This window comes from Ochotona princeps, chromosome 2 (genome assembly GCF_030435755.1).
Source record: "Ochotona princeps isolate mOchPri1 chromosome 2, mOchPri1.hap1, whole genome shotgun sequence".
NCBI lineage: Eukaryota > Metazoa > Chordata > Mammalia > Lagomorpha > Ochotonidae > Ochotona > Ochotona princeps.
In genome coordinates, this window is record NC_080833.1 from 108477995 (window position 1) to 108493952 (window position 15958).

Below are 15958 nucleotides of genomic sequence, written 5' to 3' on the forward strand. Positions count from 1 at the left end.
CAGCCGTCCTCCTGCATAGGAAGTGTGGCCTCCCTGCGGTTTAGAGTTGCATTTCCTTGATGATCCGAGGTGCTGTGTGTTTTTCCAGTGCTTGTTTGGCCCCTCGCGTGTCTTTTTTTAGAGAAGCGTTTTTTTTGAGCAGGAAGCTCTTTCTCACGGGGGGGCCAGCTCCAGCCTCAGTGGCTCTCTCCCTGTCTTCTGCTGTGTGGGTGGTGCCCGTCTGCAACAGGTGCAGGTGGCTGAGGCCCTGCCCCCTGACTGGCTGTGGGCAGCAAGGCCAGGCCATCACCTTGGCAGTGGTGGCAGGGGCTCAGCAAGACTGGGCGGAGGACAGGGCTGCCATGGGTCTCCCTGGGTACACACATACTGAGTCTGGAGGTCTCAGGAGTCCCCCTGCTTAGGAGGGGGACTGTCCACTCTGTTCTTTTCACTCATCCATCCTCATGTTGAATGAAGTGCTAGAGATCTGTGTCTGCCTGGGGTGTGGAGTGCCCTGGGGCCAGGCCTGGGTCCCTGCAGGTGGCTGGATTCCCCTGCCCTACCCAGACCCAGCGGCTGTTTCCCTAAATCTTTTGGCCATTCAAGGGCTTCTCTCCCCTCTTCTCCTTGGTCCCATGGGGTGGTACTTTTTCCAAGTGCTTCCCCCAACCCTGCTGCATTGAAGCCCCGTCCCTCACCCCTACCTCAGCTGCCACCCTATTCCCTCCCACTCACTGTAGGGCACTGCTGTGGAGTCTGGTGACTGGGGAAGCACCTGAGCCCCCACTGGCTCTTGTCAACTGGGAACAAAAATGCCCGTCTGCTGAAAAATCCCAAAAGCAGAACACCTACCTGCTCAGAGGGTAAGGTGCAGTGAAGTGGGAACAAGCAGCCGCAGCCAGGTGTGGGACAAGCACACGGATGAGGCTGGCCTCGCCACTTCCCACCTGTGACTGTCCCTGACCTGGCCCTTGGGCGCTGGGTTCATGCCTTCACTGTATCCAAACATATTCCTATGCACTGAGCAGCTGGCGTGACCCAAACAAACCCGTAGTAATTCCTCACAGACCTCCCCCCGTCCCTGTCCCCATGATCCTTGTCCAGTGAAGGCCACTGTCATCAGCCAGCCGCTGTAGTCTCCTTTGGTGCAAGCTCTTGTCCCAGCTTTCCAGGCTCTTGCAGGGTGTGCTCCTAGCTCGTCTCTGGCCCTAGCTAAGCAAGGACCCTGGCAGGCATCCTCCACGTTCCTGCCACAGGGGTGTCTGAGTGCCTGGCTCTGGCTGACAGCTTCAGCTCCTGTTGCTCCTGGGGTGGACAAGCTCAGGAGCTTAAACCACCGGCTGGGCACTGGGCCTTCGGCTGCCCTGCTGGCCGTCTCCCTACTCTCCCGGTCCCCTCTCTGTGCCTGGAGCTCGCCCAGGCCCCTCCCCACCAACCACTGAGAACTGAAGCCCTGCCCAGCCCTCTGTACATGGGTCCCGCCCTCTCCCTCCTGGCTTTTCTCCTACACCCCTACATCACCCTCCCTCCCCCAGCCCTACCTGCAGACCTCCAAAGTGCACAGACTTCAGGGTTTGCAAGAATTTGGGGGGTCAGATAGGATGGTCGATTTGTAATTTTTGCTAGACACGTGAAATGAAGTGAGTGACTAAACAATGATAGCCACTTGCCCTGTTATTTCGTACAAGAACACTGCTTTTCAAGTCCCCATGGGGCAGGGAGTAGGCAGGCATGTGCGCGGTGGCCTGACTCCCAGGGAGGCCCACACAGCCCCTGTGCAGAAACTGCTCCGGTCTCACTGTGCCTTGCCCTGCAGGGCAGGGTAGGCTGAGTGGAGGGGAGTCTGTGCTGCTCGGGGTTCTGTGCCAGTGGGGTGGCAGAGATTAGCGCCTCTGGCTAGTGGCTTAAATGTTATGCAGAAAGGTGAGAAGGGGCTGGAAGGAGCTGCTGGACAAGCTCACTGCTCCCTCCTCTCTGCCCTGGAGGGTCCAGCTCCATGGTTCATGCCTTTCTCCTTGTCCCTCCTCCCCCCTTTTATTTTTTCCTTAAAAAATGTATTTATTTGAAAGGTAGAGCAACAGAGTCAGAGGGAAAGAGAGGAAGATTTTCCTTCTGCTGGTTCACTTCCCTGATGGATGCAATGGCCTTGGGCTGGGCCAGATTAAAGTGAGGAGCCAGGAACTCTGTCCAGGTGTCCCACACCGGTGGCAGGGTCCTGAGCACTTGGGCCGTCTTCTGCTGCCTTCCACGTACATTTGCAGGAAGCTGCATCAGAACAGAGGAGGCAGACTCAAAGTGGTCCTCTGATGTGGGGTTTCTGGAGTCCCAAGCGGTACCTTAACCAAAGCCATGTCAGCCCAACCTGTTTTTCTTCTCTGCTCTTCACCCTGAGCGCTGCCCAGTAGGCTGTAGGTTAACTGAGGCTGTAGGAGGCAGTCTACTGTTGGTGGGGGAGGTGTGGTACATAGATCACTGCTTGGGACACCCACACTTCCTGTCACAGCACCCGATCCAAGTCCTAGCTACTGATTACACTCCAGCTTCCTGTGAATGCACACCTGGGCAGGCAGGACAGGAGAGCTGTAGGACTTGTGTCCCTGTCACCCACATGGGAGATCCGGTTGGAGTTTCAGGCTCTTAGCTTTAACCTGGCCCACCCTGGCTCTTAGGGGCATCTGTGGAGTGAACCAGGGAATGAAGGATCTCACTCTCTGCCTGTCTGCCTTTCAAATAAAATGAAAATAAATAAATAAAATTGTCTTTACAGAGTCTTGTGGGTAAAAAAAAAGTGTGTTCTCTAATCATTTTTTTTAAAGCTTTATTTATTTTTATTACAAAGTCAGATATACAGAGAGGAGGAGAGACAGAGAGGAAGATCTCCCGTCCGATGATTCACTCCCCAAGTGAGCCGCAACGGGTCGGTGCTGCGCCAATCCGAAGCCGGGAACCAGCAACCTCCTCCAGGTCTCCCATGCGGTGCTGGGTCCCAAAGCATTGGGCCATCCTCGACTGCTTTCCCAGCCACAAGCAGGGAGCTGGATGGAAAGTGGAGCCGCCGGGATTAGAACCGGTGCCCGTATGGGATCGCAGCACGTTCAAGACAAGGACTTTAGCCGCTAGGCCATGCCGCCGGGCCCTCTCTAATCATTTTTTTTTTTTAAATATTTATTTGGTAGTGAGAGTGACAGAGAGAGAATATTTGCACCCCATTTGGCTGTAACAACTGGGTTGGGCCAGCCAGGAGCCAGGAGCTTCATCCACATCTCCTGCAAGGTTACAGGGGCCCAGGGATTTAGGCCATCTTCAGCTGCTTTCCCAGGGGCCTTAGCAGGGAGCTGGATCAGAAGCAGAGCAGCCAGGACTTGAACTGGTGCACAAAAGAAAGAGAATCTGGGTCCCGCCCGTGAGCTCTGTGTTCAGTTTGGGACTCTCTTGCTATACTGCCACAAATGACTTGCTTTCTGTCTCTGGGCCCCTATACAAAAGGGAAGGTGTCTACTTCCCTCATGCCATCCAGTGCTGTGGGTGCAGTTCTGTCTCCTGCTGGGGAGGGCTTGCTCCTGGTAGAAATGTTTCCCCAGACCTGGTGGGATCATCCTCTCCTCCTCCACCCCCACGCTAGTCCCTCCTTATCCCACTCCTGGTTTAGGGAGAGGTTTTTTTGGTTGGTTGGTTTGTTTTAAGATGTATTTATTTGAAAGGCAGAGACAGGGGAGACACAGAGAAATTAGGTCTACTGCTTCACTCCGCAAATGGCAGTAATGGTCAGGGCTGGGCCAGGCTGCAGCCAGGAACCCAGACAAATGTCCAAGCACTTGGACCATTCTCTTCTGCTTTTCCAAGTGCATCAGCAGGGCCCGGCGGCGTGGCCTAGCGGCTAAAGTCCTCGCCTTGAAAGCCCCGGGATCCCATATGGGCGCCGGTTCTAATCCCGGCAGCTCCACTTCCCATCCAGCTCCCTGCTTGTGGCCTGGGAAAGCAGTTGAGGACGGCCCAATGCATTGGGACCCTGCACCCGCGTGGGAGACCCGGAAGAGGTTCCAGGTTCCCGGCTTCAGACCGGCGCGCACTGGCCCGTTGCGGCTCACTCGAGGAGTGAATCATCAGACGGAAGATCTTCCTCTCTGTCTCTCCTCCTCTCTGTATATCTGGCTGTAATAAAATGAATAAATCTTTAAAAAAAAAAAAAAAAAACAAGTGCATCAGCAGGGAGTTGATTAGAAAGTGAAGCAGTGGGGACTTGAACCAGTATCCATATAGGATGTGGGCTGTGCATGTGGCCGCTTAACTTGCTGTGCCATGGTACTGGCCCCTCAGGAAAGTTTGTGCTCTGTGTGTAAACTAATTGCTATTTGCAACTTCCTGATGGAAAAAATGATGAGCTGACAAGAAACTATTTTGAAAGTCAGAGCCTTCCACCCGTGGCCTGTGGTGGCTTGGCGCCAGGTCCCCAGGGCCTGCTCTGGCCATGGGGCCCTTTCTGTGCAGAAGCCTTGCTGCCGCGGAGGCAGGGGGCTCCTGGGGGGCTTCCTGTACATGTCCTTATGCTTCTGAGGCCTGCTAGATCTGTCCAGGCAGATGAGAATGTGTTGCTATAAATGTCCCTTGGATATACTTGTCTGAAAGGTTGAGAGACAGTGAGCTCTCCTGTTTGCTGGTTCACTCTTTAAATGTCCACGATGGCCAGGACTGGGCTGGGACTGTGCCAAAAGCCTGGAATGCAGGCCAGGGCTCCCATGTGGCTCTCAGACACAGCACTTAGTTACTGTTCCTGGGAGATTGGGGGAGGAGAAGTGGAAACAAGTGCATGAGCCACGAGCCACAGCTGGAGATGGATCATGGAACTCTGGGGGGTGGGAGTGTGTTATGTCTTAGCTCATGACTAAAGCACCAGGCCAAATGCTCACCCTGTAATTTTTAACTTTTTTTCTTTTAATTGCAACAAGTGCATAAAAGGAAACTAAAATGGAGCTGGCATCATGGTGCAGTAAGTGAAATTGCTGCAGTGCTGGTATATTGGAGTACTGGTTGGAGTCCCGGCTGCTCTGCTTCTAATCTTGTTCTTTGCTAATGTGCCTGGGAAGGCAGCGGGGAGATGGCCCAAGAATCTGGAGCTTGTCACTCACATTGGAGACTGAAGAATGTTCTGGGATCCTGTCTGCAGCCTAGTCTAACACAGGCTACTGAGGCCATCGCGTAGTCAAGCAGCGAATGGAAGAGCGCTCTCTCGCTCTCTCTCTCTCTCCCACATCACTGTCTCTTTTTACATAAATAAATCTTTAAAAAGAAAGAAGGTAAAATGTTAGTACTGCTTCTATCTGGTGCTGCATATCCTTCCATTGTTTCTTTTTGTGTACGAACGTGTGTGCTTGTTACTCTGCAGTAAATAATGTTTCGGGATATTCCTATAACTAAGCTGTCTATATTTTTCCTTATCTTGCGTTTCCTTCTTTCTTTCTTTCTTTTCTTTCTTTCTTTCTTTCTTTCTTTCTTTCTTTCTTTCTTTCTTTCTTTCTTTCTTTCTCTCTCTCTCTCTCTCTCTCTCTCTCTCTCTCTCTCTCTCTCTCTCTCTCAAAAGCTTATTTATTTTTATTAGAAAGGCAGATTTACAGAGAGAAGGAGGGACAGAGAGGAAAGATCTTCTGTCTGCTGATTCACTCCCCAGATGGTTGCAGCAACCAGAGCTGAACTGATCCAAAGTCAGGAGTCAGGAGCTTCTTCTGAGTCTCACACATGGGTAGAGGGGCCCAAGCACTTGGGCCATCCTCTGCTGTTTTCCCAGGCCATAAGCAGAGAACTGGATGGGAAGTGGGACAGCTGAGGAAGTGAACCAGTGCCCCTATGGGATGCAAGCACTTGCAGGTAGATTAGGCTGTTGATCTACCACATTGACCCCATCATAAATTTTTCATATAATACATCTTCAGCAGTTTCCTGAAATACGTTTCTAAAGGTTGCATGGTATTTTGGACTGCCACAAGGAAGCAGAAGTATTAGCAGGCCCAGGACTAAGTTTTACTCTGGGGACACGTGGTGTGCTGTTCGAGTTGTTGTTAAAAGTGCTCAAAGCCTGACATGGCTTTGTCGTTCTTGTGTCTGGCTTCTTGTGCTTGATGGCTTGGTGTCTCCAGCTGTAGGAGACTTCATTTTGCTTCTGAGCTGCCTCAGCCAGACCTCGACATCCACGAAGCCCTAATAATGACTTCTCTTTCTATCTGCAGAACCCAGGAGCACCCCAGCTATGTCCCCCTCCCCGGAGGTGAGTCCCTATTCTTACAGGTGGTGGAGAGTAGCGATGCACAGAGAGTGGGTGTGTGAGTTGCTGCCTGGCAGGGTTCGGTTTAACTTCTAGCCTTGCCACTTGCTGGAGAAGTGGTCATGGTGAGTGACAGGTCCTTTCTGGGCCTCTGGAGGAAGGGGAGGAGCTGCTGTTCTGTCCTGGGCCCGTCCTGTGTGGGAGAGCCCTGACCTGGCCCACAGACGTCCCCTGTGACTTGTGACTTGTGACTACCATGTGGTCTCAAGCTCTCTGGGCTGCACTGATGACTTGGTCTGAGTCACCCCTCCCTTGGATCCGTGTCTCCCCACCTCCTGTGCATTTGCTGGAAAGAGGATTACTCTGAAGCTGTTTAACACATCCCTGGAGTAATTCAATTGCCCATCCTGCTGTATTTTCTCCAGGGTCCTTCGTTTTCTAAGCAGGAGGCTCAGCCACTCCAAGAGCTGGACTACTGTAGGCCACTTCCAGCATGGTCTTGGGAGTGACCCTGGCCGAGTCCTTGGCCATGCCCCACTGGACTCCAAGTGTTGCATTCACCATCTCATTTAATTCCCATGCTAGTCCTTCACGTGTTCATGAAGAAATCTATGCCCAGTCTGCCGGGAGGTGGGGATGGAGCCAGGCTTCCAGTGCACACTTTGCCCAGCAGCAGTCCCCTTGTGCCTGTAAGCTTCAGTGGGGGAGGGGGAAAAGAAATGCCCACCTTGAGGCATCAGGGTGTGGATATAAATAGCAAGTGGCGGAAGTCAGATGCAGGCTGGCTCACAAAATAGAGCAGGGAACGCCTTCGCTGGGTCAGGAGGTCACGCCTGCCCTGGGTGGGGCCTGCAGACTGGACTTGTGATGGAGACTGTCTTTCAGGCCTCCTCTGCTGCTGATGACACCACTGAACTCACCGGAGAGCCTGAAAGCACCACCCACCTCCCAGGTAAGCAAGGTTTCCAAATGGACTTTAATACCTTTGCTTTCTCTGCAGAAAGTCCTTGGATACTTGGACACGTCAGCTGGGGACCAGATAGCAGAGGGAGGTTGTGAGCTAAGAGGGAGGGGAACCCTAAGTCACATGGGGACTAGTCCCCAAAATCCATGACCAAATGGCCCACCACAGAAACAAAATGTGCAAGGTTTATTTATTTTTATTGGAAAGACAGATTTACAGACAGGAGAGACAGAGGTCTTCATCCGCTGGTTCACTTCCCAAGTGGCCACAATAGCTGGAGCTGAGCTGATCTGAAGCCAGGAGCTTTTTCCAGGTCTCCCAGGTGGATGCAGGGCCCAAGGCTTTGGGCCATCCTCTACTGCTTTCCCAGGCCACAAGCAGGGAGCTGGAAGGGAAGTGTAGTGTCCAGGACAAGAACTGGTACCTATATGGGATCCCAGCACTGAATGGTGGAGAATTAACTTGAACCATCATGCTGGCCCTGAAATTGTGGTTTTTGGAGTCTTGGTTTTAGGGCTTCTGATTTGCTAGACCTGAGGGTCCAGCTAAGCTTGCATACACTGAAGTTCAGGAGGATCCTTGGGGCTGGGTAGGTGGACAGCACCATTTAGGAAGTCCTTGGCCTCATGACCCTCACCCAGGCAGGTTCCTGACAGCACCCGCTGCTGGCTGTCTGTTGCACTGGCCAGTGGTGGAGCCCTGCCCTGGTGCAGTGTATGCTGGGAGGATGCACCGGATGCAGGCCTGGGGCTGAGTTTGACCCAGTTGAGGACTCACAGGGGCTAAAACCCACCCACCCCTGATTTGTCGAGCAGACTGTGTCAAAGAGCACACTTGGAGCTATCACGAGGGAGGACCATAATGGCCAGATGGGGTTAGGGAGAGCCCAGCGGCAGATAGAGAGCTGAGAGGGCTGGCGCATGACTCCCGCTCTGCTTAGGTGGTGGGGTCCCCCTGGAACTCTGGAAACCCCAAGCGGAACATGTCCAAAAGAGAAGTTCAGCATCTTCCCACTTCCCAACCCAGATTGGTTCTGGTTTCTTCTTGATGGGGCTGCTCAGCTGCAGAAGGATGGAAGACTCCCCCCAACACACCTTTCCTTTCCCACCTGCCATCCCCCTGGTGGGCTCTTGCTAGCTCCTGGGTACACACCAATGCCCATAGAGATGCTGGTGCCTGAAGGTGGAGGGTTAGCCTATGAGCCACAGTGCTGATACCATGTGACACTCCCCTGGAAGCTGAACCCTGCTCCCCACCACCAGGGCCCATGCCTGCTCCTCTTGCAGGGGCTGCCAGCTCTGGCTCCTAACTCGGATTCTTTTCCCAGTCAGCACCTGGAGTGCCCCTAAACACACACGCAAACCCTCCCTGGCTCCCCACCGTCCCTCCCAGAGCAAAAGTCCCAGCATAGGCCGAGTCTCGCAGGGGCGCCCCAGCAGTCATGTTGTCTCATCCTATGTCCATCTTCAGGACCCCGCCTCCCCTCCCCTTGTCTACTGGCTCTGCATCTGCCAGGCTGCCTCCTTGCCCAAACTATCCCCCTCCCCAGATGTCTTAGGCCCTTTGCACTAACTGCCAGAACACTTCCTCTGGTCTCCGCTTGGCCAGGTTTCCATTCAAATTCCTCCCTCTCGGGAAGCCCTGTCCCACCCCCACCCCCTTGCATCTTCCAGCACCCCCTCCCCAGTGTCCTTTCTCCATGCTTTGGGCTTCTGAGTCTGTCTGAGGCCTCGAGCAAAGCGGGGTACACAGCAGGCACTTGGTAAAGGCCTGCAGAAGGAAGGGACAGACATTAAAAAAAAAAAAAAACAGACGAATTCTAATAAGGGTGTGAGCCAAGTCTCCAACTTTCTCCAGGAGCCCGCCCCTTTGAGCCGGATCACTTCTCTTGCCAAGTGGCAGATGGATTCCTGTGTGTTCATGCCGCTGCTGGCAGCCGCCCTCTGGAGTCAGCTGTGGCTAGGAAATGGGGAGCTCCGATGGGCGGTGGTCAGTGGAGCCATTTCTTTCTCCAAGGATGGGATCCTTGGGGCTTGTACTTTTCATAAAGATTGATTGGTTTGAAAGGCAGTGTGTCACACCCCACCCCCACACATGCACAGAACAAGCAATTTCCATCCACTGGTTTATTCCCTAAATGTCTGCCATAGCCAGCGCTGGGCCAGGCCAAAACCAGGAGCCAGGAGGTCCATCTGGATCACCCACATAGGTGCAAGAGCCCAAGCACTTGGGCCATCCTCTGTGCCCGAATGGGTATTAGAACAGATAGGACTCAAACGGGTGCCCGTATGGGATGCTAGTACCATGGGCAGCTGCTTCCCATGCAGTGCTACAATACCACTGTTCCCCAGGGCTTTGGATGGCACCTATTAAGTGGCTTTCTGCTTTTCCTTTTTCTACCGCGCCCCTTTCTCCTCTTCCTGCTCACTCTTCTGCTTTTTTCTCCCCCCCTTAGGTGATGATTCCTCACCCATCCCACTGTCCACCTTCCTGGTGGCTGGAGGAAGCCTGGCCTTTGGAATTCTGCTTGGCACTGGCCTTGTTCTGAGGTGAGATGGGTCCCGGGAGCTGCCCTGAGGTGTTGCCTTGCCCCTGGCTGAGCACCCCGTGGCCCACTGAGTCACCACACCTGTGCAGGGCGCACGCCCATCCACTCACCTGCTCGGCCACAAAGGAGCACTCGCCCAGCACACATGCCATCCAGTGTTGCTCAGGGGCTGCAGGGGCATAGTGAGGAGGCGGCAGTGGCAGCATAGCTGTTGTCTAACTCGGAAACCAGGCCCTGAGAGGTGGTGAGCAGCGTGGCGAGCAGCCGGTGTGGCCAGAAGTGAAGGAAGAAGAGCTGGTCTGGATAAAGGAAGTCCAGGGTGCCATACAATTGAGCGTGTGAGCGTATGTGTACATCCATGTGAGCATGCATGTATGGACATGTGTGCATGCATGACATGCTGGTGCATGTGTGTGTATGCAGCAGAGCTGGGCAGGGCAGGTGGGACTGCACAGAGAGGTGAAGAGCTCTCGGCCTGCTCCTGAGGGCTGCACCACAGCGCTGGCCTCAGCCACGCACTGTTAATTTTTTTTTTTTAAAGATTTATTCATTTTATTACAGCCAAATATACACAGAGGAGGAGAGACAGAGAGGAAGATCTTCCGTCCGATGATTCACTCCCCAAGTGAGCCGTAACGGGCCAGTGCGCGCCGATCCGAAGCCGGGAACCTGGAACCTCTTCCGGGTCTCCCACGCGGGTGCAGGGTCCCAATGCATTGGGCCGTCCTCAACTGCTTTCCCAGGCCACAAGCAGGGAGCTGGATGGGAAGTGGAGCTGCTGGGATTAGAACTGGCGCCCATATGTGATCCCGGGGCGTTCAAGGCGAGGACTTTAGCCGCTAGGCCACGCCGCCGGGCTCGCACTGTTAAATTTTTAAACTAAAACAGACATACAGCAAGTGCTTACGTCACAAGTGCACAGCCCTGTGAACTTGCACAAAGGGAACACATCCATGCAGCCAGCACCCGGGCCAGAACATTGAAGGCTTAGAGGACATTCCTGTCCTCACCCCTGTGGTTTCTTGTTGTGTTCACGGAGCCATTATTATTCTGTATCCACAGCTCTGAACTCTGCCTTGTAAGTGTAGTATCAGTAATCATCACTTCCATTAACTTGATTTTGCTACTCAGTTGGCTATTACCCAAGTTCACTTAACCAACTTCTTACTCTTGGGTGTTGTTTTGCGATTTTTTTCTTAATTTATTTGTATTTTAAAGGTAAAGTTAAACACAGAGAGAAAGACACAGGAAGAGGTCTTCTTTCTGTTGCTTCACTCCCTGAATGGCTACAATAACTGGAACTGGGTTGGTCTGAATCCAGGAGCCTTCTCTGGATCTCTCATGAAAGTGCAGAGGCCCATGCATTTGAGTCAACCTCCACTGCCTTCCAAGGCCATTAACAGGGAGCTGGGTTGGAAATGGAGCAGTGGGAGTACAAACCTGTGCTTCCATGGGATGCTGGCGCCACAGGCTGAGGCTTAGCCTACACCAAGAAATTAGATTCTGGTTTGGTTTTATAAACAATGTTGAATTGAAACGTGTGTGTGTGTGTGTGTGTGTGTGTGTGTGTGTGTGTGTACCTGAAGTTTACCCCGTGGCTGTGAGGTTTCTGCCAGGTATGTCCTCGGGAGCGGGGTTCCTGGGCCAGTCTCTGTGTTGTTATCACAGAGCAATGAGTGTTTTTACAAGGGGCACCTCCCTCCAAGCACGCAGCTCCAGTAAGCATCCCCGCTGGGCCCTGGCCCATGCCCCAGGCTGCTGCCCTCAGTGAGGCTCTGTGGAGTGTTTGTTCCATTTGAGGAGCAGGCCGAGGGCCAGGCACAGCTCTGGAGCCAACCATCCGTTATTTCTGCTAACAAGGACAGGAATAGCCTGCCGATCTCCAAAGACATCCGAGCAAAATCTCTGGATCTGATTTTTTGACCTTGGCTTCCCCTCGTCTGTCATGGCCCCTCCTGGAGTAGCTGCCACGTGAGGGGTTCCGGGGGGCCACCTTGCCCCTGCTCTGGGGTTGGCGGGAAGCGAGTGGGAGGAGTGCCTCTACCCCTAAGGCACCCCAGCTCAGCGGCAGTGGTGGCAGGGGCCCCTTCGGGAAGGAGACGAGACTGTCCCTTTGAAGATGGCTGACATCTTCCTTTCTGATCTGTCAAGTGACTTCTCAGTGACTCCAGCCGCGGGCTTGGGGGTGGGGGGGCCGCTAGGGGAGCTGCCCTCACAGCGATGCCTATCTCCTTCCTGTTTGTCAGCTTTCCTGCCAATGAGTCAGGCTTGGCTGATGGCGCCCCCAGTCCGGCTCTTGAGAACTGACCCCAGCAGGTGGGCTGTGGACCTGCTCAGAGATGTGGGGACAGTTGGCACGGGGGGCCCTGGCACCAGGCGGCCATCACAGAGGACAGGTCACGGCCAAGTCCAAGCCCCATGGGCAGCCCACTTCGCTTCCTCACTTTTCTCACCGCTCTCCTTTTTAAATTATTTATTGTGTTTTGCAGAGTGACAGAAAGAGGGAGAGAGAGAGATATCTTCCATCCATGGGTTCACTCCCCAAATGGCTGCACCAGCCAAAGGAGGGGCCAGGTCAAAGCCAGGAGCTGGGAACACCAGCTGGCTCCCAAGTTGGTGCAGAGACCCAAAGACCCAGGGCATCTTTCTGCTGCTTTTCCAAGTGCATTAGCAGGGAGCTGGATGGGTCACAGAGCAGCCAGGACTCAAGCCGGCCCTCTAATATGGGATGCCATGGTTTTACCCTCTAAGCCACAACACTGCTTCCCACCCACCCTCACCTACCCCCCACTTTTAAACAAATGGATTTGGGGCTGCTGTTATGTTCCTGTTGAGCCGCTCAGCAGTAGGACAAATTAGGGACCTGCTGAGTGACTTTGGTCCACTTACAGACAGTTGAGGTGTGCCTCAGTTTTCCCACTTGGAGGCTGGACCAGCTGCACACACCTGTTTTCTGGGGGTGTTTTGGAAGCACCACATCTTCAGAGAGCCCTGATGACCACAGCTGATGGGGTAGCTAGTTGTCACCCCCTAGGGCTGAGGCCTGAGTACCAGTTGGTGGTGGGGTTCTTGGGGTCTTGTCATGGAGCACTAACCCTCCTGTGATCTGTCTCTGTGTGAAGGTTCAGGAAGGCTTGGAAGCTGCGTGCGCTGAAGGAAGGCAAGACGGCCATGCACCCTCCATACGCTCTGGGGCAGCTGGTCCCTGAAAGGCCCAGGCCCATTGCCGTGCTGGTACCCCTCATCTCCCCGCCCGTGTCCCCCAGCAGCCTCGGCTCTGACAACACCTCGGGCCCCAGCCGCCCGGATGCCGTGGCCAGCTGCGTCCAGAGCCCTTATGACATCAGTAACAAAGACTACTTCTTCCCCAGATAGCTGTGGGCGGCGCCGGGCACGGCCCCTCCTCCCCTCAGCCAGCTCATCTTGGGGATTCCAATCTTATAGATTTGCTGCACTGGTCAGCAAGTGTCTGCTTGCCACAGCTCTTCAGCAGGTGCCAATGCACTTCAAATGCCTTCATGTTCCCATGCTCCGCTTCACGGTGCGACCAGGGGCTGGAAGGAGCTCACAGACTGCACTGGAGATCTGCCTGGCTTGGACTGTGGGTGGGCAGGGGCTGCTGGTGGCCCCCAGCTGGCTCCAGACCGGGGGGGGGGTGGGTCTGCAGCGAGGGCCCCACCTCCCTGAACCACACAGCTCCTCGCCAGCTGCTCAGAATTTGCCTCCAGCTCAGGCGCCAGGAACCCACGTGCCTTCGCTGTATGAAGACAGCTTTTCCTTCAGCCTCCCCCGCAGGGAGGAGACTGTTTTTTCTTCTGCTCTTTCTCCCCTATGCTTGAAGAACAGCTGGTGAGGAGTGGGGGTAGGGAGACAGGGAAGAGGGGAGCCACACTCTCTCAGGGCCGGATGGTTCTAAAGGGAATGACAATCAGCTTCTTAGTAGCCTCTTGCTCAATGTGAATAGCAGGACTCAGGCGCAGCCTCATGGGGGTTGATCTCCCTCCAGTTCTCAGGACTTGCAGGGTTACCAGGGTGCCCTGGAGCAATGGAGGTGACACTGGCCTCCAACAAGCCTTATCCTTGGTCTATGGTCCTCCATGTCCCCTCCCCCGACAAGGGAAAATGGTCCATGTTGGGCTCCAGAGAGGTGCCCCCTCCAGCTTCTATTAACTCCACTGCCACGGGACCCACTTGGAGGGGAAGGCAGAGTTTGCAGGAGAGGACTAAGGAACCGGGCAAGAATGTGTTTTCATAAAGCCTGCTAATGATTTTTTCGGGACAGGCTGGGGGAGACCCGGGACTGAATGAATGCTCGTGGGCACGGGATATGGGGTGGGAGTCAGAAGCAGCTTGGGAGCTCCAAGCCAAGATCTTGTTTCCTTCTGTCATCCGATTTTGTCTTAAAATGTGAAAAACAGCCGGGTGCTTCTCTCCCGTCAGGGGGAAGGGAGCCGGTGGCAGCTCCTGCAGGTGGCGGCCGCTGGAGGGTGGGGGCCCTGCCGTGACACAGGTGTCCTCCTTCCAGACAAGCGCCCTAGGAATTCCCCAGCCCAAGGGCCATTCAAAAGCCCCTTGCTTAGGAGCCTTCCTCTTTGTGTTTGGTTCCTTGGCAGGCAGCTTGGACCAGAGCGGTGACTCCCCACGGGGCTGTCTTTTATCTGGACTTTGGGAGTACAAGATGGCAGCAGCTTACTCACTCTGGAGAGCTGTATTTTACACAGATCTTGCCACCTTGGGATCCACATTTACCAGACTACACAAGCTTTGAAAAACCAAACCAAACCAAACCACACACACACACACACACACACACACACACACAAACACACAAAACAAGAAACCAGCCACCACTGCCAGGCAGGCAGCTGTGCTTTCCCTTGCTGCACACTGCCAGCCACAAACCACAGCTGTTTTCAAAGCCAGCCGTGGTTTTCTTGCTTGGCGCTGTCTGTCCATTTCAGACCCTGATGCTGCCTCACGGCAGTCAAAGCCAGACAGGTGTTTGTGAATTTTTACTTTTTTTTTTCCTCTTTCAGTTTCCAGGACTTGAGAGTAACACACACACAAACATTGCTGTTAAAGGGAAATGTTGAACGATACAAATTTACATGAGGACAGGTGAGCGTGCGCCTACCTGTGGCCCTTCACTGGGTCTTCCCCACGCGTCACGGCTCGGCAGAGCTGAGCTGGTGGGAGATGTGAGATGCACTGTTTCTGATAGGCTGTGCAGCCTCCAGCTTGTTACTGCTTTCATTATGATTGTAAGGAAACTGATTGCTTTTTATTATTTTTTTCTTGTACTGGAGAGGGTTCTTCCCCCCGCCCCCATTGTTTATAAGCTAAGTGTCAATGAAGGAAAAGCTCTCGCTCCAAGCACACAGGTAAACACCAGGAACTTCTTCTGTTCCCCGTTCTGATGTGGCTGAACCCATGTCTCTGGCTCACTCACTGGTGTCTGCAGCACCCAACTGGTCTGTTCCTAACAGCCGGAGCCCTCAACAGTGGAAAATGCTGGGACAGAGACCCCGTAGAGCAGGGGCTGGGGACATCCACCCCGGGGGGGCATGGAAGGCCCATACAGTCATGTGGTCTGGTCCTGCCAGGGCAGCCACAGGTGATCGGAAATTCGATACATCTGCCGCAGGCTCATTTTTTAAGGTGATTGTTTTGTAAGGGACATCAGTGAGATTATCAGTATCTGATGTTTCCCTTCTCTCTAGCCCCTGCTGGAAGAAGCAGCAGCTGAACGAATGCTGGCCCAAGGTGGGAAGAGAAGGGGTCATTTGTTCTCACAGCATTAATGGAACCTAGGACACGTTTCAAGGGGGCAGTGTGCGATGTGTCTGGAGGGCTCGGCTGTGATGGGACCTTGTTCGTGGGCCTTGTTTGCCCACACCCTGAGCTCACCCTGGGTCCCTGCCATCCCCCTGCTGCAGTAAGGCCCAGGGCTGCTGCTGGAGCTGGGGTGAGCTCGACAGGCGGCAGCCCATCAAGATGATGGCCACCGCCTGTGCAGCTGCCGCCGGATGCCCAGGCCTGGCTTGCTCGCTGGCCGGCTTTGGCACTAAGCTACAGCAGCTTGTGGCTGGTTCTTAGAGCTGACACCAGCTCCAGGGCTGTCTTACTGTGAAGCGGCAGAGACAATCTGTTATCCTCCGGGGCACAGCTTCCTCCACCCCCAGCCTTCCGGGAAGCAGGTGGCAGCTGGGCT

At 54.2% G+C, this 15958-nt stretch overlaps 1 protein-coding gene across 1 annotated transcript in view; it reads left to right on the top strand.

The window, feature by feature from the left end:
- The window catches only part of IL6R (interleukin 6 receptor), a 48955-nt gene extending 34427 nt beyond the window's left edge, over window positions 1-14528 (top strand). Inside the window, exons 7-10 of the mRNA XM_058660351.1 lie at window positions 6201-6238; window positions 7121-7187; window positions 9655-9748; window positions 12870-14528. Coding sequence (XP_058516334.1) covers window positions 6201-6238; window positions 7121-7187; window positions 9655-9748; window positions 12870-13122 — 452 coding nt within the window. The 3' untranslated portion in view covers window positions 13123-14528. The remainder of the gene's footprint in view (window positions 1-6200; window positions 6239-7120; window positions 7188-9654; window positions 9749-12869) is intronic.
- The last annotated feature ends 1430 nt before the right edge of the window (window positions 14529-15958 follow it).